The 22366-nt window shown below is 33.0% G+C and overlaps 1 protein-coding gene across 9 annotated transcripts in view; it reads right to left on the reverse strand.

Moving 5' to 3' along the window:
• LOC106138176 (very low-density lipoprotein receptor) overlaps positions 1–22366 on the reverse strand; it is a 173601-nt gene that overhangs the window by 44529 nt on the left and 106706 nt on the right. The window contains exons 1-2 of one of the 9 annotated variants that reach the window (XM_060952224.1): positions 11159–11263; positions 1326–1505 (exon numbers count right to left, since the gene is read on the reverse strand). The exons of 7 other annotated variants lie outside the window; for them this stretch is intronic. In XM_060952224.1, coding sequence (XP_060808207.1) covers positions 1326–1440 — 115 coding nt within the window. In that variant the 5' untranslated portion in view covers positions 1441–1505; positions 11159–11263. Of the gene's footprint in view, positions 1–1325; positions 1506–11158; positions 11264–22366 lie in introns of those variants that run through there. One more of the 9 variants, XM_013339239.2, reaches the window with a different exon arrangement.

Genomic DNA, 22366 nt, shown 5'->3' on the forward strand with positions numbered 1-22366 from the left:
TTATGCGGCGTTTAAGAGAGCAAATCCGATGAAAAAGGCCAGATTTGTGGAAAGAAAATTCTTGGATTTTGCACCATGATAATGCACCTTCGCACAAGGCCATCATTGTGAACGAATTTTTAACCAAACACTCAACAAATACCATCGAGCAACCACCATATTCACCAGATATGGCTCCAGCCGACTTTTTTCTTTTTCCTAAACTCAAATTACCACTTCGTGGCACCCGTTTTCAATCGGTAGAAGACATAAAAGAGAATTCGCGGCGAGAACTGACCTCAATTCCGGAAACAGCGTTTAAAAAATGTTTTGATGATTGGATTATTCGTTGGCGTAAGTGTATCGTTTCTAAAGGAGCATATTTTGAAGGTGATAAAATAAATTTGGATGAATAACAAACAGTTTGTGTATTATTGATCTTTTCCTGCTACTTTCTTGACAGAGTAGTATGTCAGCTGGCTTAACCTGTTCATATTAAGAAACAATAAATAATTATATATATGTATATAAAAGTTACCTACAAGTCGTAAAGGTAGGATTTGAACCCATCTTGAAGTGGCCACGCTTTTTTAAGAGAGACATTAAACCACACGACTACCGATGTAAGTATTAATAAAAGATAAACAGATTTAAAAAAAAAACAACAAAATACACTAATTTTAAAAAAATTACAGGAAGCACTTTATTACTTGTGCAGTATTTACAAAGGTAATGAATGAAAGATGTAACTTTCATATTTTTTGTAAATAATTAATTCACAATCGATTGCGTCAACAATGTTTCGACTATTTCATTTAAATTCACCTACTCAAATAGTTGTGGTTTCAGACAATCATTACATTAAAGTCGAATTGGTTTGATATGCACATTCCGCTGTAACATTGTTACGTTTAAACAACCCAATTTAAATTGGTTGCATTATTGTAAATAAGTAAATTATTTCGTTGTGAGCGTTCCCTAAATATTTGTTCCGGGGATTGGCATACACACGTACGGTAGATTAGTAAAGTCAATACTAGTTAGCCTGAGTAGAGGTTTATTGGAAAACTGGGTTCGATGTGACCGCGGCTTTGTTTTAAGCTTGAATTTGCTTGGGAGCTTTAAGTGGTCTAGTTTCTAACGAAGAATAAATCGAACTTTTCTTTTTCTCTTCTTGATGATGTCATGAACTTATCATGATTATGGTGGTTTGAGAGTCGCGTGATTTTATGTATGTATGTATGTTTGTGATATATATAACTCTAGTAAACCACAACTTCAAAACCTATAAAGAATTTTTCTAGAGGTTAAAATAGTATAACAATTACGACGTTGCAAATAATTACCTGATCCGTTGAAATCGTAAGCCCTTGTGTAAGAGTCGTAGTCGTCATCGTACAAGGATCCTTCAGTGCTTGCCAGCAGAAAATATGTCAGCCAAACCACACGACACATTGCCATATTAGTTTCTTCTTTATTATACTGATGTTACACTTCAAAACACACACTTCATCAGAATCTTTGATCTAAAATAAATGGGAGTTGTTAATGTTAAATCAATTTGCTCTTAATTTGTTTTTTCCTTTTCAATTTTTACGGTTCCTTATTTTTGTTTCCGATATGCGCAATGAAAGAAATTGTTTTATTTATTGATATGTGTAATAATTTTTTGGGAGCAATTAAGACAGTAAACAATCTTATTATTTATATATTTTCCAACAATATCGAATTTAAGACAAACAATAGTAATAAATGTCTAAATATTGATACTAATGCTATGACGACCATGGCAAATCAATATTTATTTAACTTCAAAGAAATAACTCACGTAATCAATAATAATTTGGCACAGTCCAATGTAAAGTTAAATTATGAATCGTTCGGGAACAGAAATACGGAGGTAGGATAATCCTTGTACCCTTGTCTCGTGGAGGTCGCTTCCGAAACTTTTACAGCCATAAAATATTACTCCGATTAGATTCTTGTTAGCATAAAGCTGGCTACTCGCTGTACGTAATTCGAGTAACATAAAAAATATAAATCGATGTTAGAGGTGTGAAAAAAATTTACCTATCTTACTATCAAACCGAAGCGCGACTACTAAATAAGTAGCTATGCGCGCGAGCGAAACTGCAAATTATGTTGTACAACATACTAGGGAAAGGCATTTTATCAAGTGTAGCTTAAATTAACTATTAACGAGTATTTAAATATATTTTTTCAGTTTTATTACTCTATAGAGAATAGCAGAAAAATACTTTATAATTGGTGCCCTCGTAAACTAAATAAGAATTAACTTTCAGAAACAAACAAAATATTAATTCGTTAACACACCAAGTCTGTTACTAAGGCATAAAATAAAATTGAAAATACGTTATGTTTCTCTACTTTTAATTGTTATCATAACTAAAAGCGTGATTTATATGTGAATTAGTCATGGTATTTAAAGGAAAGCATTTTTTGTTTGCTTTTTCCTAAACGTCTGACAAAGAATGGTTTCAGCAATAATTTCAAGCTGTAGCTTTGAAGGTTCATTAAAATACTTATAAATAAATAAAATTATTAATAACAAAACCTTTTCACATGATGTACTCACATAGATAGTGAGATTCTGACAAATTGGGATAAAAAGTGGAAGCTACATTCAAAATATTCAGTCATTACACACAGCCTTCATCGCAGGCTTTCAGCAGAGCAAATTTAAAAGCCTGCTTTGATCCGCAACAAACGGATCTTTCTGTGAGTAGTCGTAGCAAAAAATCGCTAACCTCTTTTTTTACGGGACGCATTCCCGAGCGGAAATTAAAAATGGTTTCTCAAAGTCAAAATCTTTATACAGTACAAAACCCGTATAGTTCGACTCTCTTTTGCGTCACAGCACACACCATCGAAGCAATATTGTGCTTCTATATGACACAGAAGGGTTCGAATTCCGGCCAGGGCATGATGGGAAATGAACTTTTTCTGATCTTGTTTACCTATATAAGTACTTATCTATTCTAAATAAATTAGTGTTATACGTATATTGGTATTGTTAAGTTATCTCACAAGTCTCGAACTCATTTTGAGGCTAACTCAATATGTGTTGTCTCATATATATTTAATTATTTGTCTTATCTCTGCGTATTAACAGTTGAAACCTCCGCGACTACTTTTTCCTCAAGCAAGTCTTTGCCTTTTAAGTAGTAACCTAAATGAGCCATCGCTTTCTAGTTGCGACTTTTGGTTATTCTATTTGTTTTTCTATGTGATGAAGACGAGGTATGTGTGAGATTTTAATGCAAATACTATTTTACTAGATAAGAAAAGGATGATTCTTATCTGAGCACCATTATTAAAAAAGAAAATGCTGTCTTGAGGATTATCAACAAGAAAACCTAAGCTATTATACTTTTAAATATAATCCAGCAATATAAATTAGTTTGCGTTAATTAAGTCAATTACATTGTTTAATAAACTAATCACAATGTAGCATGTATTCTAAATCATGAAACGTAACTAAATCTGTTAATTATCTAAGGCACTTTAAGGTGGCGATCCGAATTTACCTTAGGAATTTGCGCGTCTAATTATATCTACCGCCCAGTCAAGCTCATCGTTTGTTAATTACCTACGTATTAAGTCTTATAATATGGGTAAATATGTAAATACATATAGTCACGAATTGTCTTGCGGGGTAGACAGAGCTAGCAGTCTTGAAAAGACGAAAATACCACATTCAGTAGTATGACTAAATGATGACTAGGCTTATAAACTTGAGATTCTTCTTTTAGACGATGTGCTAGCAACCTGTCATTATTTGAATCTCGATTTTATTATTAAGCCAAACAGCTCAACGTGGTCAATCAATCTTTGCGAGACTTGGCTCTGTCTACCTCGCAAGGGATTTAGACATGATTACTTGTTTGCATACTATATAACGCTTACTATATAAAATTCCTTCGACTACACAGCCCCGAACCATTTACTGGACAGGCTTTCATTACCCCAAATCTTTACCTAGTTAACTTTGAACTAATTCAATGTAGATTGTTTCGGTAGATAAACAGGTATATTATAAAAGAGATGTTTCGAATAATTCAACACGCGTATATGGGTGTTAATTAGGGTTATATTATACGTTTGAATCAGGTAATTTTGCGGGTGTGACTTTAATATCCATTCAGATTTATGTCGCCGCAAATAATTCACGAAGCAATGCCATGCCGGCCTTATTCTGAACTCCTGTTTGGTATTTAATATATGATCCAATATTATTTAAATCTGTGCGCTTTTTTAAATCACGGCCTTGGTATAAACATGGTTTCCTATCAAATTCGGCCGTTTGGTTAAAAGTTAAACTATATCGAACCGCAAAAGAGAAGTCACTTCATCGTTAATAACTTCGACTCATTGTTTTCAAAATTACGATTTTTATTATAAAATAAACTAAATATATTCAAATTACTGCAGCATAAATACATTTTAAAATGTCGATTTACTAAACTATACTTAAGCATACATTTGATTTTAAGTAATATCGATTTCAATAACCAACCCTCAGCGTGTCACGTTAATTTGAAAATCACTTTGAAACTTGAGAACCTTTTCCCAATTTTGAATTAAACACTATTCAATGGAAAATTTTCGAAGAGTGAGCTGAAAAACTTGTTTCATAAAGTAGGTTGCGGCTATGGCGTCAAATGAGAGAAGTTTCTATAGAGCTATGTGAAGTTTATAGAAGATTAATGTTTTAACATACATACAAATATTCACATCATTTCCCGTACGGTGTAGACAGAGCCAATAGTATCAAAAAGTATGAAAAGCCACGTTTAGCTGAGTTGGATTCAAATAGTGATAAGTTGCTAGACCATCGGGTAAAAATCCTAAGTTTATAGGCCTAATGTTGTAAATCTAAAGGATAATAGATTGAAATATATGCTTTCTAAAAAAATACTCTTACATATTACGTATTAAGAGATGCAAGGCACAAATATATATAGGCAACATTTTTTTTTTGTTTTATTCATTAATCTGATTTCTCTGAAAAACTTGATCTTTTTTATTTGGTCAGAAATTCATACACGCACACGTTCTTTATCCTTTAAGATGTGATTTATGCTGAATTTATACTCTCATTTGATTTGACTGTTTGCAAAACCTAACTTCGCCATTTCTACTCAATATTTCGAGTTACTTTTAAGGCGCCATTAAAAGCGCGTATGTTAAACGAAGTACGTCGTATTTGTCTTAAGCAAGATACTCTCAATTCAGTGCTAGAGGCATATAATTAACAACCTCTGTCAAATTCACGCCCATCATCCCTCGCTCACACCGACAGCCAATATAACGAAGGAACAGATGGATACCGTTCACACAAAAGCGATTCATTTTATGTTTTCATTCATTATGATGTCTATATGCCTTACGGGGTAGACAAAGCCAGCAGTCTTCAAAGAATGGCAGGCTCCGTTCAGCTGTTAGGTTTAATAATAGAAATGATATTCAAATAGAGACATGTTGCTAGCCCATCGCCTAAAAGAAGGATCCCAAGTTAATAAGAATATCCCTTAGTCGCCTATAATGACATCCATGGAAACAGATGGAGTTGACATAGCGGCACGTAAGTTTACGTTTTACTGGCACTCAAAATATATCAGTTAGTTGATTAGTTGTTACAAATAAAAAAGATTTACAATAAACATTAGCCTCTTCCATTTTTATCTCATAAGTACATTACATGTGTATTTCAAACAAACAAAAGTGTATAGTTAGATTGTATAAAGTAATTGATACAGATATTTACAAATGTGTAATCAATCAAAAAAAACTCTAACTTCAATCAATACATTTAACACATGATGATCCACTCCAATTGGGTTCCTCTGTTCTTGTAATTACAGACGCTCATTTGCGATTGTTCAAGATCTATTTGTGTATGAATTAATTCGTTTTCTAGAAGAAGTAGTGAAAAGTTAGGTTCCAATAATTTATGAAAACTTATTTTAGATAAGGTTTGATATCTAAGTTAATTCACTTATTTATTTAATAATGCAATGCCCAGTTCTGTGATTTAATTAATTTCTTCCCTTACCCTGCAAATTCCCCTTTGGGAGACGCAAAGCGTTCGAAGGCAGCTAACGAAATCCTTAGGAATACAGAGCCGATTCCAATGGACCGATTGATCAGTTGTCTAATGTACTTCAACGATTTTCTTAGAAAAACAGCATTTAAGAGATCGCTTTAATACAAATATTTAATTCGATTATTCATTAAAGAAGGTTTGTATAATAAATTCGTTCACGAAAAAGCTTAAATATTATTAACAAACATATGGAATAACACACGGGCAAAGGTTATACTTAAATAACTTTAATTTTATATGATAAGTGTAATTTCTATTAACTGTTTGTTTGTTGTGTTGATAAACAAACGATTATGTCTTACATTTAACGTGGTTTTTTTTAAGATGATGACTACGAAAACAAATAAAGTGAAAAAAAACGTATTTTTAATCAAAGAGGAAAGAAAAAGAACGGCCGTAGAAACCTCTTGAAACACAAAAATTCTATTAAGGGACAAAAAGAAATAAGATTCAAGACATCGTTTTGTTTTATTAACGAAACGGTTGTAAGACTCATTACAAGAAAATGGGAAGCCTTCGTGAAATACGCTTTAAAATTTCCTCGCAATTGTATGAACGGAAAGTTTGGATGAAAAGCAATTCATGATTTGAGTACACGCATTAATCACTTTGAAGGTGAAAATGAGGTGGAAAAAGTAGAAAATTAATAAAGTTAAATGATCTCCTTTTTGTTTCGGAGTAAGCCGATGTCAGAACATAAAATGGGATCGCTTGGTCTTGAACAACAGAAATAATTTTGTGAATAATGCGACTAGATTATATTTTAGTGGGAAATAGCCTCTTCAGGCACCTCTTTTAATGTGGGATCCATGTATATCAGAATGAATTTAGAGATTTATAGTCTTCCAGTACTTTGTGTGTAATATTGGGATTCTCATTCTGTGACTAATTGCAATATTTAATAACTAATTCATAAGTTTAGGTCGAAATTTTGTATGAAGTAGACTTTACACTCATCGATTGAGTTTATAATCTATGTAACTTCAAGACCTCAATTGTGTGGTCAATATAGTTAGGATTTTTTAGTGTTGGGGATCAAGTCTGAAAGAAATAAAATAGTTCTTTACATTTGATATAGACTACCCAATGATTAAAATACTTTACTGAAATTCTATTCGCACACTTCTAATACTACTTCTAATAATACTAGTATGATCCTACAATATCATATTAAATTATCTAGAAATATTATCTAATATTTAACTTATTGCTTGTTACATATTTCCAAATGTAATAAAAAAGGTACTGTGTCTTATGGATGTAAGCAAACATTGATAAAAGAGTAATCTCAAGTTTATTAGCCTTTATCTTAGTTGCCTTCGAAAGTACCGGGAACCACACGGCATTTAGTGGCTAGTTGTTGCATCTTTAAACGAATTTACGTATCTGTAAATCCTTAAATACCTCAAATAAACATTCGTAAAATGAGAATATAGGCCACGGGTCAGCCGGTCTGTCAACACTCAATGCTTGTACAATATGCAAATCCCTTCGAGCATTCATTTGCATTCAATATTACCCCACATTGAGGGAACTATGCCAGCTTTACTTTTTTTGGTAGTACCGATTGAATATTTAGTATGTATCATCTGTATAAAAGACATCGCTATTATTTTAAAATATTTCTTCGAAAAAACTGTTACATTCAAGGGCTTATAAATAGACGGAGAGCGTTTTTCTGGTTTTTGTGCGGGGAAAATATTGTCCTCTATTTTTATTAAGCAATTTTTTAATAGGAAACATTTCCTGCACTTCAGCATAAAACCACTCCATATCTTTCCCATGAATGTCGTAAAAGGCGACTCAGGGAGCAGGCTAATAAAGTTGGTATTCCTCTCTCGCGAAAGGCTACCTACCTGTCACTATTTGAATCTCATTTCCATCATGAAGCCGTGAACGTGACCTTTTAGTCTTTCTGATACTAATGTCCATGTCTTCTCCGTAAGGGATATAGACGTGACTGCATGCATGTACGCAAATATTTAAATTGTTTAAGTCAGTGTTTAATCTTCTCTTAAATCGGTTAGAAATATTGTGTTCACCAATTTTGGTCGAAAGAATGATCGAATTTTTATATGAAAATAAAACGAGAACACGATTTTATTTACAATTTTCGTATGTCTAAAAAGTCTTGTTTATTCACATGTACACAACCCACTCCGAATGGGACCCGATAACACACTAACAGTCGAAACTACAAACAGGAAATAAATTTAAAATGTTGTAAACCTAACTTTTGTACACCAGCAGTTGTTTACATATTGTTTTAATAAATCAAATGCAACTCAGTTAAAATCTGACCTCATTTTCACCCAGCCCAGGACACATGAGTTAAGCACCAACCGCTTCCTTCTTCATAACACAGTGGAATTAAAACTTTTCCTATTCCCCAGATAAAATGGTGTTTGCGAATGTGGTAGATTGCGACGGAGAGAAAAACTTTTCTCTGTTAGGAATTAGAGTTTTATAGAGAACGGTATTTTTATTTAGATGTTCACGTTGACATTTTTAACAACCGTAACAAATGTGAATTTGACTCATTTATTTATGCGTCAGTCTATGTAAGATATGTATGTAAGTAATCTATGTAATTAAGCGTATCTAAGTCAAAATAATTGTTTTTTTTTATGTTTGAAAAGAGATGAATTTTTTTAAGAACAAGAAAAAGATGTTCTTGGTAAAATGTTCTAGTTGAATTGCAACCTCTCAGACGATGAATCCTCTCATCAGTTCTTCTGTTTATTCTCACCATTTACATCAGTATAAGTCACAGAAAAGACAGAAAAGAGTAAAAACATCATACAATAGAAGAAGAAAACTTAACTTTCCTTACAGGCCTTAACAATAATTGTTATGACAAAAAATTACGATTTTGTTCTAACAACGCATTTAATTTAAACATTATTGTAAATTTAAACACTTTATCAACTACTGCCTTAATCTGATTCCATCACATATGTAAGTGATCACCCTTAGGGCGTAGAAAAGTAGTAAAAAGAAAGTTGCTGATCCAGTTATGGTCCCACTATTTCATGGAAGCACTTTTCTTGCGAATAATATCTATGTACTTGCATGATGGATTGGTACACTCGCTCGCGCAAATTATACCAGATTTTCTCTTTGACTAATCACAACTTCTTTAATTAAAAGATGGCCAAAACTTTGAAGGTCGCTCAGATTTCACAATCTTTGATGTTAGCCACTTAGGTTCTCAAAAGAAATAATTAATCTTGTTGTTTTCTGAAGTTCACGATCGCGTGAATATTCGGAATTATGAGCACTTTTTTTAATGAAGTATTAATTTTATGGCTATTTATTTTTGCAGCAATTTTATTTATCCGACAATATATAAATTCTATAAAGTAAAACGTATCCCGTAATTGTTTAAATCGACAAAAGCATGTTTCAATTATGTAATCGCATCTCTAAATAAAGAAATATGACGGCAGTAACAAATCGAGCAGTTATATTGACTACAACGTTGTTAAAGATAAACAATTTTGCTTGTTTTTGTATGTCACCGTATGTATTATCTGTTCAATATTATGAAAAATCGAGGCGAGCTCGCTATATTTGATCAGTTATTTTATATTCTGTTTCAGAAGCTTTCTCTTATCTCTTAGGTACATTAAATTGGTATGTTTTTGTGTATGTGTTATTATTATCTTTATATTACCTATACGATGAATCAAATCTGAGGACGTCGAGGGAAAAGTCGGTTGGTGAACCCCGGGCCCTGAAGCTTTACAGTGATTCATAAGAGTATTATTGAGAAATACTCGTTGTCAGCGCTTAGAAAAAAAATCTGATTTAATGCTGTTTTTTTTTTTAATATTCCCACGGGAGTGCAGTTCTCGGTTATAAGTAGTTGCATATAAAACTTTAGTTGTCCCCTGTACTCGGATATAATCTTATATAGAAACCCGGCGCAAGGCGGATCGAAAGCGCGCATTAATCGTTTTTACACTACATTTGAGACCACATTTCTAGACGCTACACTAGAATAGAAATATTTAATGGTACACGGTTGTGTTATCTTTGCTCTATTAAACTAAAGATATATGTTTTTCAGGTGTGAGTCGGTTATGACAAAATATCTTCTCTCTCCACTTGCTCATTATATCTGAAAAATCTTAACAGAAAAATTCCAATCACAAAAAGTATTTATAATAGTCTTTCCCATATCTTTAATTATCCAGCATTTTAAGCCTAGAGCAAACACCAACAATTTGGTCAGGACAAATAACATATGGACATATTGCATGCCTCATTAAAACTGACTCACACGTTCGGCTAAGGAGAATTCAAGAATAATTTCGTTAATTAAATTAGCCCAAATGAATATATTTTCAGGAAAATTTCATATTATCGTGGGTGTATCAATGTTCTTTCTTATAAATAAAAGCTCCAACGATACAGGCTAAAGGCATTCATGGCCAATAAAAGCGACTAGACGAATTAGGTTATTAATACCTAATAACATCGATCGAGATATGTATGTGCGTAAGTAGATTGCTAAATACATAAAGGGAATAGGTAAATTTATCAAGACAAATATTTCTTTTAGTGTTGTTATATTCTGAATTTGCATGTTTTCCACTATTGTGTATAAGAATATAAATAGGTCTTAAATAGACTTAGAACTACTTTTACCTTCTTAAGTGACGGTAACCACTTTATATTAGATAGCTGTTTTCTCCAATTACTTATTATTATCTAGCTTTTAAGAAAATATTTAACAATATACAGATATACAATCAAATTTATCAAATGTGAAATAAAATATTTAGTAATTTAAAGTAGCAATATGAACCCTTTGTCTTAAAATAGGCATCATCGAGGTGTCAAGACACGCGTAGGTTGTGAAAGTAATAAAATTATATTAAGAAGCAATAAGAATTACAAAAATCTGAATCCAAGTATTTGAAAATAAAATTTCCAATTTAATTTTGGTTATATTCAATACTTATTTTTGTATCGTGCATAAATAATCTAACAATGCACGTTAAGGAACCGTAAAAACCGCACAAACACTTGCAAATATTCACAAACCTCCACCACAAGTATAACGATATGAGAACCAACTACGCAAGTAAATAAAATAAAAAGCTGACACGTGAATACTGGTGATAATGATATACGCGTACGAGTGGAAACTGCGCGGGCGGACGCGCCGACGGCCGCAACGCGAATGCCGGGGAGAACTACCACCAGCATCCAGCTTTTCCACCCCCACCTCCCCACTACCCCCTTCCCACGTCTGATAACCTGCTACTTCGGAAGTCACTAAACTCCATGAATGTTGTTACCCAGGCACCAACCCGTCTTGTGAAAGAAAATGTGATTTTTATTGAAAAGGGGTCGCTGTTGCGCCACTAACCTCTCTTTGTGTGAAAATCGATGTTTTATCGTCTATTAGGTGTTACGAAATCAACCCGTGTCGTGGTCGAGACTTCCCGCTATCGGAACTAAAAGCTTTTGTAAGAGAAAACTCTGGTAATGCCGAATAAATGAAGACGCGACGATTCAGTTTCAATGTTTCCGTTTGTCAATGTAAGGCAAAAGTTGTTATTTATTTTAAATTGAAAAATTTTTTTTTGGTCATGTGTATTTTGTATAAATATAGCTTTGTTGTCGTGTTTATACTGCAGTAGCTCCCTACCACGTGCTAAATTTCACCTTACTACGTCGTCTGTCAGTCACTCAAGAGTTTCAAACATAAAACATATTTCGATTTCATATTTAGAACGGCGACGATACTTCAATTTGGGTACACGTTGCTGGTTGCGATATATTTTATTTAAAATCAATGCCTGATGTTTGACCTTCTTGAAATGTTAGACCTTTTAGAGATGGATATTAAATGTGAAACGTTATTTGGCGATGCTTTTAACATCTAATTTTGTCTTTCTTTATTTAGTCTCAAATTTTCATCTGTTTTTGAAATTATGTTCTTAAAATGGACACGTTCTTCATCTTTTTCTTATTAAACATTCCTAATGTTTACTTGTATTACTTTGAATGTGGGAAATCTGTTTTTTAAGTTTTTTTAATGTTATTTAATAAAGTAGTAACCTATAATTTAAAAAATGAAGCAGCTTTACAGCTCTATAAAAACGATTGGGTTTGATGTAGTCCAATGATTTGTTGCATCAGAAAGTTGCACGAGCTTCCATCCGAAGCTTTTAATGACGACCGGTTTCAACTCACTGGGAATCAAGAACACAATGCAGATAATTATCTAAAATTACCACTTTTATCTTGAAATTATTACTTTGTTTATTATTGTTACTTAAATTATAATCTATGCCAAACGTACCTATAAAACAAATTTAGTAAAAATCTAAATAGATTGGAAAAAGCTATTTAACAAATATGTAACGCATTTATATTTTATTACATGAGAGTACTTTACAACAATTTTATTTATTAAAATATTCATACATAGGCTTATAAACATGGGATTCTCTTTTAGGCGATGGTCTAGCAACGTGTCACTATTAGAATCTTAACTCTTTTATTAAGCCTAACAGCTGAATGTGGCCTATAGTCCTTCAAGACTGCTGGCTCTGTTTACCCCGCTAGAGACGAAGACGTGATTATATTAATAAATTAACATACCTACTATAATCACGTCTTTACCTCACGAGACTGAAAGGCCTCGTTAAGCTGTATGGCTCAATGATGGAATTTTAAATAAAATATTGACAGGTTGCTAGCCATCGGTTAAAAGAAGCTCACACGTATCCCATTGTCATAAAAAATATATTTTAAGGTGATAATGTAGAAAAATATCTTAAGATAATTTTGCCATAAAAAATAAAATCAAGCTTCTAAAGTATCTTGGTATTTAATTGACCTATTTAATGCATAACATGAGGCTCGACAAAGCAAAAGCACTTGAAAGCTACAAATAACTCGATACAAGGCTAAAAGCTTGCCCCGTGTCAACACACGCAATCTCCTAAACTAATGAGCGATGTAATTGCATCCGAAGAGTAGCATGGGATGCATCGTACTAATATTATAAATGCGAAAATTTGTAAAAATGTTTGATTGTTATTCATTCAAGCAAAAAATTTTTAAAGGATTTTTTATGAAACTTCGCAGTAATATAACTTATTTTATTGATAATATAAAAACTGTCAAGTACATAACTCAGTAAAAAAAAATCACGCGATCTAAGTAGCGGGTGTTTAAAATAAGTACTCATTGTAAAAGGGATATGCTTATAAACTTCTTCTTTTAGGTGGTGGGCTAGCTACATGTCACTTTCTGAATCTCAATTATAACATTGAGCCAAACAGATAAACGTGACCATAAAGTACACAGAGCTAACCGTCATGAAAAGACTGTTAACTCTGTCTACTCCGCAAGGGATATTATGTGTATGTTTTTATTTTAACCTTATAAAATTCAGTCACTAAGGCCTAAATGATTAGAGCGCCTGTGTTTCCAAGAAATCAGCCTTTGAAAGGCGGCTCATAAATTTAAATTTTTGCCAAGGTTCTCGACAATCTAGCGCATACGCAGTTTTCTCACCTAGATGGCTATAAAATTGCGTCAGACTGGTCGCCAACCTGCACCGTTTGCGCTGAATTGCAGTATAAATTATGTAAATACCCAACACTTTTCTAACTATGCATAACGTTTTCCATTTCAAATTCCTTATTTTTGGATTTCATAAAATTATAGCAATGAGCTCGATTGCAGCTTGTTGTTTTCAAAAAAGAACGATCTTATTTTTATATATTTCCTGCAAATATGCCAAAAAGTAATTTGTTATTATAACAAAATTTCTGTTTGAAACACCATCGTTTTAAAGAAGCAATAATAATTATTTTCAGAGCGACTTGTTTGTCGTAATAAAAATAAAATATAATGTAAATAAGCCCTAGAAATAACAAACTGCACTTCATTTGAAAAGCAACAGTTGTAAATAACATTACATTTAAGTGAGATTAGTAAGAGTTTGTGTATATTTCGCGCTTCTCCATTAAACTTTGAACGAAAAGTAGCAAGCTGGCCGATTGGCCCAGCATCTAATTTTAATAGCTCCGTTGGTTCTTCTATTTACATTCTTTAGTCTGCAAACTACAATTATAAAACATTCGAATTTTATGATTGTATATTTATACCGATGTTTGTGTATTTTACACAAACTAATAACTTACATTACATACCATCTGTGGAAAATTTCCCAGTTCTTTATCAATATAGGGTCTATTTCTGTCTTGGTAAATTCTCTAGAAGGAGATTAATCTTAGAGTACCTCTTTAAAGCTTTACGAGTTGTAGGTGTTTACTTGGAAATATCCATTTTCCTTCTCATGCAGTCGGGTTTCGTTATTTATTTTAAATTTTCATACCTATTTAAACAGATAATTTTATTCCAATTTTAAAATAATGTATTTTGTTTTTTGTATAATTAATAATATAATTATTTTAATGTAACTATGAACGACTTGGTGGAATTATGTAGCTTTATTTTCTTTTCTGTGTTTTGCAAGAATCTTATCTGCGTCGCCGAGAAATTGCATCAGTGTAATTATCATTTACTGGTTCGAACCGGCTACTTCATAATGTATTCCAGAGTGCTAAGGATTTCTACAAAATGTTCACATTGTAATATTAATTTCACCTCCAAAAAACTGAATTATTTACACAATTTAAGATACTTAGTTTTTATAAATTTTCTTCCTTCTGGCGTTAGTCGCGGTTACATCCTCATCTCTTTGAATCCGCATACATCCTGTATGCGTGTGACGGGTGTGATTTTTTAACCATGAGCTAGAATTAAGTGAGTCTGGTTCTTCCAAGAAGCGACTCCCATTTGAACTTTCTTATCTTTGTAGAAAACCTAACCCGTATTTTTAATATATTGATGAATTCTTGGAATTGCTAACAAAGTGGAGAGAGAAATATCGGGAAGTGGATCTCGGACCCTTGAAGGTGAAGCAAAATATGCACCTAATAAGAATACGTAAAGAGAGAGTGAAAAAGGGAGGTAATTATGAATCTTCACTTTCCAAATAAATCCGAACATATACATGTAAAAGTAAGTTTATAGAGGTTCTGACTGATTTTATTACAATCTACTTTAAATTTCGCAATCACATGCAAGCGACAAGAACACAACCCAGGGAAAAAAATATGAGAACAGCCCTTGAGGCTCACTTCACACAGCAAAGCAGATAGGAGAGGAGACGAGATGTGATATGTTTTGAACAACTAATCAGATTTCGTTATTTCCACATCTGTCCGCATAGTTTCGGCTCTCCCTCTACATGACTCTCTCCCTCTCCATTTCCTCTCCGCTTTGGTGGCCTGAGGGTTGCGGCGAACAACTATTATTGAGCAAACCTATGGAGAAAGTTAAAAGTAAAGTAGAAATCTAAATAATATTTGACGCTATTACAGAGATACCTAATATCAATGTGCCTTGAGTAGTGCGACTTATATCAAAGGGGGTGTCAGCCGCATAATAATATAACGCCTGTGTGGCAATGAAGCTGACATGACACTTGACTGACTCGCTCGTTAATTTGCTTGAAATCCTACACCCCACTGTGTTTAGCCCTTGGCATGTATGTGAAATATGTTCCCATTGTATGTGTATCGATACCTTCTATCATTACATATCAATTTTATCGATACCTTCTATCATTACCTATCAATTTTATCGATAACTTCTATCATTACAGATTAATTTATAGGTTTTAATATTTTATATTTCTCTTCCTTTCTCTCTGGGTGTTAGTTATTTCTTAGGTAGCTAGCAATACCACTGAAATGAATTTATTGGTCGTAATATTGTATAGCCTAATTAGTGATAGTACTGTTTCTAAATGAGAATTAATTAACTAAAATGAATGGAAGAATGAGATGTCCAAAGACATCTTTACTTTTTAATGTACGCGGTTAAAACATCACAATTTACCTATACCAAGTCTTGTACTTACACCAGTTCGATGACTCTGATAATGAAACGACTTCCTATGTGAACTTACAACAGAAACGTGTTCTAAGACGTAAAGGGTAATATAGCGACGTTTCTGAACGGGGTATGATATTGCGAGTTTACATTTCAGATAAAAATGTCTAGTGTCACCACCGCACTGATTTATGTTCACTAGAAGCGGTCACTGGCTTTACAAATCCCGTCTTGAATTTTCTAAGCGAAAACTTGCAACTCTTTATATCTCCCTGAAATTTTATATTCATGGCTTCTTTAGCACTTTTCGTTTGGTCAACTAAATGTCTCTTTTAAAGAGTTTAAAATTTTTATGTTCCAAGCTTTTATGGAAGAATATTATGTTCTTGCGATAAATTTATATACAAAAGGGAATAAAAATAAAAACTGAGGAGCAAGGAAAGCATGCCCGTTTGAAGGTATGCTTAGATACAAATCCTGTGGTGGCTAATAATTTAGTCCGTTCATAACTTTTTTCTAAGTTACTTGATTTGAATGCTAATCCCTCCTCAGCTAAGCTCTTGATGATAAACATCGTTAGAACCTGTGCGCGCCCATTCTGAAGTTAGTATACGCTATTGATAATAATATCTTGAGAATGATGATGCCAAGAAGGCATACGACGTAGTAACTGATAAATGCTAGGATGACCATAATAGTATTATGGTATATAGCTGTTATCACCATTACATTAACTTGCATCGGTTATCTACTTTGCTTTTGAATATTAAAAATGCAAGTATCATTTTATGAACAAGACTTTTTCTTAAACAAGTTAAAACAATATTATGTATACTTAAAAAAGCGAATTACACATAAGTTAGGAGGTGTTATTTTTATGTAAAATATACACGGTATAATCAATTTTTACTTTTAACCAAAAGCCAAAATTTTCAAACAATTTTTTACAAAATGATGTTAAAAGAAAAAATATACCTAAGTAAAAACTCCCTGCTCGCATCAGATTTTTTAAGAAAATTTCAGAAGATTTTTAAGAAAATTTCAGTAGATTTTTAAGAAAATTTCAGAAGATTTTTAAGAAAACTTCAGAAGATTTTTAAGAAAATTTTGTTTTTTTTAAGGAAATTTAGTTTCCTAGTTTTACGCAACCTTTAACTCAGCAAAATTTCAGCTTTATCAGTGAACAGACACAATAAAAATATGAACGTATTTTAGTATCTCTCTCATCTTTGCCTGTTACCAAATGCACCTTTCTCCACAATTATATTTTAGTATTCAAATACAAATTATTAAGCTAAAGCGATAATCAACTCTGCAACTTCGTAGCACAATTAAATCAAGGCTCCTAATTTACGTAATAGGCGTCCATAATTCAAATTAATAGAGCTGCCATCAAACGATGCCGCAATGATTTATAAATGCGCTCAATAGATAATGAAAAGTGTCTTTTCCAGATACAGATATATTTAAGGGTAACACCCCACAAAGCTTAGCAGGAAGATGAAGTATTAGTGCCTCAGACATTGGTTTAAGTTATGATTTCATTAAGATAAAGTTTACAGTCGCCTGCCTGACATTTGACTTTTCTTTAGAATGTTGATGAAACAGTAATCAAATTAAAGAAGGTGGATCTCGTCACCTCTTTCGAAACAGGAAGGGATCTTCTTCCCGAAATCTGCAAGTCTGATATAAGATTGCTTATGTCTTGGCATAAACTTCCCATTGACTCCACGTTCACTACATCACAAGCAACCATGAAGCATGTGAAGTTAAATAAACATTTGCCTGATTTTTTATACTTAAGCAGATACCCTTAGGATTAACCTTATTGTAACTAACCTAAACAAACATTATGTTGATGCAGAACGATTAGCTGGGCCGTCAGAGACTGCGCCCGACGTAATTCTGAAAGATTTCCACTAATGGGGTCACACCCCAGTCTGCGCTGAGTGACGCGGAACAATTGAATCGAGTGCACTGTAATGCACTGATCTTTCAGAGTTCGATAATAGAATCTTCTTGTGCTTTTCAATTCTTTTCCAAATTCAATTTACTTACGTGGTAAATGCACCTTCCGCGAACTACCTACAAAAGAGTTACAAAAAGAAAGGAAAATACAGATTATATACAATTATATGTAAAATGAGTAAAATATAACGTTCAAACCCTTTTCATGTTACTACTAAAGTTATTGATGTGACTTCATAATAATTCCATCGGCTACTATGATGATAATTGTATTTGTTATTAGCCGTTTTTAGTAACAATTGATAACAAGGCTTCCGTTTATTTTGATAATAGCAGAGCTTCTTGTTTTGATAAGTATGATGAGAAAAACATGACCTTGACCTCGTGTATATTGTATAAACATTCGACAATCAATACGTCTTAATAAGTTATTTCGAAGAGCAATAAAAAATTTATCAGCTGTCACTCGCGGTTTTACACCACATGTAAAATCTTGATGTCTATACATTAGGATTACAAATAGGCTACAATTTACCTATGCTAACTGCATTCCTGTAAAGTTGTCTTAAACTGGGTAAGTTAGCTTTTTACAAGAAGATAATCCCGTCTGACCTCTGCAAACTTTGACCAGTTGATCACGGATATGCCTAAATTTGCTTGAATGTGCAGGTTTTCCCGCTATATTTTCATGATAATTTATCAAAATGACACACACGTCATACATGGCCACGGAAAAATTTAAACTTGTATATTACGTACGCTTTTCAGTCGTGTAATTTCCGGAGAAAACAATAAGATCACGGGCAATTCTAATCTTCTATTTAAATGTAAATGCGAAGCAGAAGTGTGCAATAACAGTAACAGTTAGATGCACTAATGGCACAAAATATAAATGAACGTAGAAGGAAAACTTATACCAACTTCCTCTACATTTAGATTTGTAGATACTATTTAAATTTTGTGGTTTGTTGCGTGCATAAACGTTCGTTCCTAGAACTAAATATCCTTTATTATTGGACATTTTCATCATATTCATTATTTTAGTAAATACTGTTATTCTTACATACTTATCAGTGTTTATTTATAGTTCAGGTTCTGAAATAGTTTCAATTCTGTGTTCTTCTTATTCTGTTCTAATATCGACGATAGTTCCCGATAGGACCCTCCGGATACGCACGACCTACTTGCAGGGCGTTTGACGTTTGAAACTTAATGCCTAGTTCACACGAGTCTAAGAGCTAAGCGATCATGGTCAAGTTGCTTAGTACTAGATTTTTTTTAAATATCTAAATTAGCTCGAAGTAGTCAATTAAAACATTCGGTAGTTATCGACAGCCAGTTTCATAAAAGCTTCTTGAATATATATATATATTTTATTAATTGTTTTTAATTTTATTTACTTCATCTTGTTCGCGGTCTTTATAACTGAAAAAAGTACCCGTTTTGTTAAGTTTTGGTAGTAGAGCATACATTCATTCCACCTTGTCTTCCGCCTGTTGAAGGAAGCAACAAAAGGAAGTCTGGTTATCTTTCACGCATCATCTCGTTAAAGAGTCTCTACGTCTCTTTCCGTCTATTTCGTCCATCACAGCACGAGTTAACAAAGGTTGTCTGGATGTTATGTGGCCAATGTAAGTAAGCACTCGTTGGTAGTACGAGAAGTACAGAGAGCAGAGGTAGCAGTACTAGTAGAGTTTAGTTTTAACTTTGTCCACTCACATATCTCCTCCTACGACATCCTTAAGAAGACATGGGGTGGTCATATTCTGCTCTCGGAAATAACACGTCTAAATCTAAAAGAATCAAGTTTTGTTCAGCTTCACCTTTCTTCCATTGTCTGTAATCAAATATTGCGAGTTGAATTTGACCCACTTTCCGCCGTTCGATTGATCTGAAAAAATTGTAGCTTATGACTGTATAATATTATATAAGCTTTACTACAAAAAATTTGTTTCTCGCTTCGATCAAAGAAATATTTAATTTTGAAACAATAATTTTTATATGAAAGTCACATCATTAAATTACGTAGCTGTTTCGTTTGTTCTGCCCTTTCTTATTCCACTAGCAAGCAGTTAAAACTAAGCTTTTGCAAAACTGAAGTTTGTCTATAAGTAATCAAAGGACTAAAATCATAAATATTAATCCATACGAAATAACATTATTCAATTGTACTCGTTACTTGTGCCGTGTAAACAGGCATCGAATCTTATGACTTGTACTACTGGCTTGTAAGTGGTTGAACCTCTTGCGGTAGGTATTCAGGTGATTGGACCACTCTACAATATTGCATGTAGACTGAGACGGAGTCTGACTATACACAAAGCCGTTATGTGCAGTGCTATTCTAATTAGTTTGAGATCAAGATCAATTTTCAAAGTTCTGGACATAAGACGCTTGTATTGTTTCAATACAAGCGTCTTATGTCCGGATAAATGTCAGAGATTGAAGTTAGCCCCAAAGTAAGATTTGTGATATGGGATATTAAGTCTTTGAAGGAATATTTAATCATATTAATACCATTATTTTAAAGAGAAAAATATTAATATTTTTGTTAGTAACGAATGAACTTTAAAAAAATATTGCCTGTCTTATTCAGTAAGTGATATATGTAGGACATATAATGTTAGAAAAAAAACAATTTATTTCACCGAGTAAGTAGCCAAAGCTTTTAATGCTATAGTCGTAACTTGTACACGTAGAAAAAGTTTAACAAAGTTAAGACAAGACAAACTAAATATGTCGTCACAGTGGAAAACTTGCCAGGTCAGCTAATGAAACGGGAAACCGCTAACAAAGATGGATCGTTGACCTAATTAATATAATACTTGATACCAAGCTTTGAAAATTTTTATAAAACACAAAACAAAAATGTTCTCTTCACCTACTTACAGTTTTCAAAGACATCGGCCGTAAGGCAGATTTGTTTATATCTTTTTTTTTAAAACTTGGAAACATTACACTTAAAAGATAAAAGATTACATTAAACTTACTTATACTTAATTGATAAGGCAACTAAAATTTCTATGCGATGAACAAATATTTTCCCTTGAAAGCGTAGTATGTTATTCCTCCAATAAATCAGTTCTGATCTATTAATACACTCGACAAGGATCATCCAGACGGATTTCTTCTACCCATAAATTCTCCGGGACACGCTCACGAATGGAAATGAGTTCGAAAAACTTGTGTCAGCGAAGAAAATATTGTTTGTTGACGCGATACGGGGCCGTGGAAGTTGACAAACGTGATGAAAAAAATATTGGAAAAGTTTCTAACCCGAGTTAAAACGAACGACAGCGCGAAGAAACCTTCCGACCTCTTCCATTGCTTTAATCACAAAGCTCGGTACTTGGCATTCCTTTTGCTACCGCTGCAAGGACTACTGTTAGGTATATACACGTAACCATGGTCCAAGATAGATTAGGTTCAAAATACAATGTAGATTTAGGATATGAATCAGTTCGTGTAGTTATTACCTAACTTATGCACACCTGAGTCGTAAGACGAAAAAACTTTTGTTGTTTGGACAATAAGTATTAAGATCGTTCCTGAATCATTATGTCTTTTTTTACATCATTTAAATGTAACATATGTGGGATATGTGATTAATTACCCAAAATACTGAATATACAACTGCGAATATTCGTCATGATGGCCTACAACTGATAACTAATAATACACGAGCTACAAGCCGATAAAACTCATACATACGAGTATATAGGCGCAACGAGTGAGCTAGTGCGTTTTTTCCTTTTTCGATACGTTATCTTATCTAGCATGTCATAGGTCAATTAGATATAGATGGACTATTTCCTACGTACCTAAAATAGACGCTAAACAATTTAGGTCAACCATTTATTATTAGCGTTCTTGTTTTTGTGTGAAGATGTTATTGTATTATTTAAATGTTAGCAATTAAAGTTTTATTTTATATTATAACTTTAACAATCAGTTACAAGTTACAATTTGTATTTTGTAGTATTTAATTATGTAATAATGTACAAAAACTGGTTATTTTATGGAGGAAGCAAGACTTTCCAGATTCAAAATATAATAGTTTAATTTCACGTAAAAACAAGTAACGATTTTTATTCCATTTTCTTTTTATTCATTCAAAAAGACCATTTCAACGAGAATCTATAAAACGTGCTGTTATGAATGTATAAAACGAGAGTGTATAAAATGTAGTTTAAAAATTTAAAAGGTTAAATAGCGGCCCGTCGGACTTATATTGGCTATGTTAGCAAGATTTTTAAGTCCTTTCAACTCGAGTCACCGCGCACAAAAGGGGGTTCACTTAGTGCCTCATAATGGTGCTCGTGCTGGGGCCACTGAAAGAAAATTAATTTATACCTTCCC

This window comes from Amyelois transitella, chromosome 3, assembly GCF_032362555.1.
Source record: "Amyelois transitella isolate CPQ chromosome 3, ilAmyTran1.1, whole genome shotgun sequence".
NCBI lineage: Eukaryota > Metazoa > Arthropoda > Insecta > Lepidoptera > Pyralidae > Amyelois > Amyelois transitella.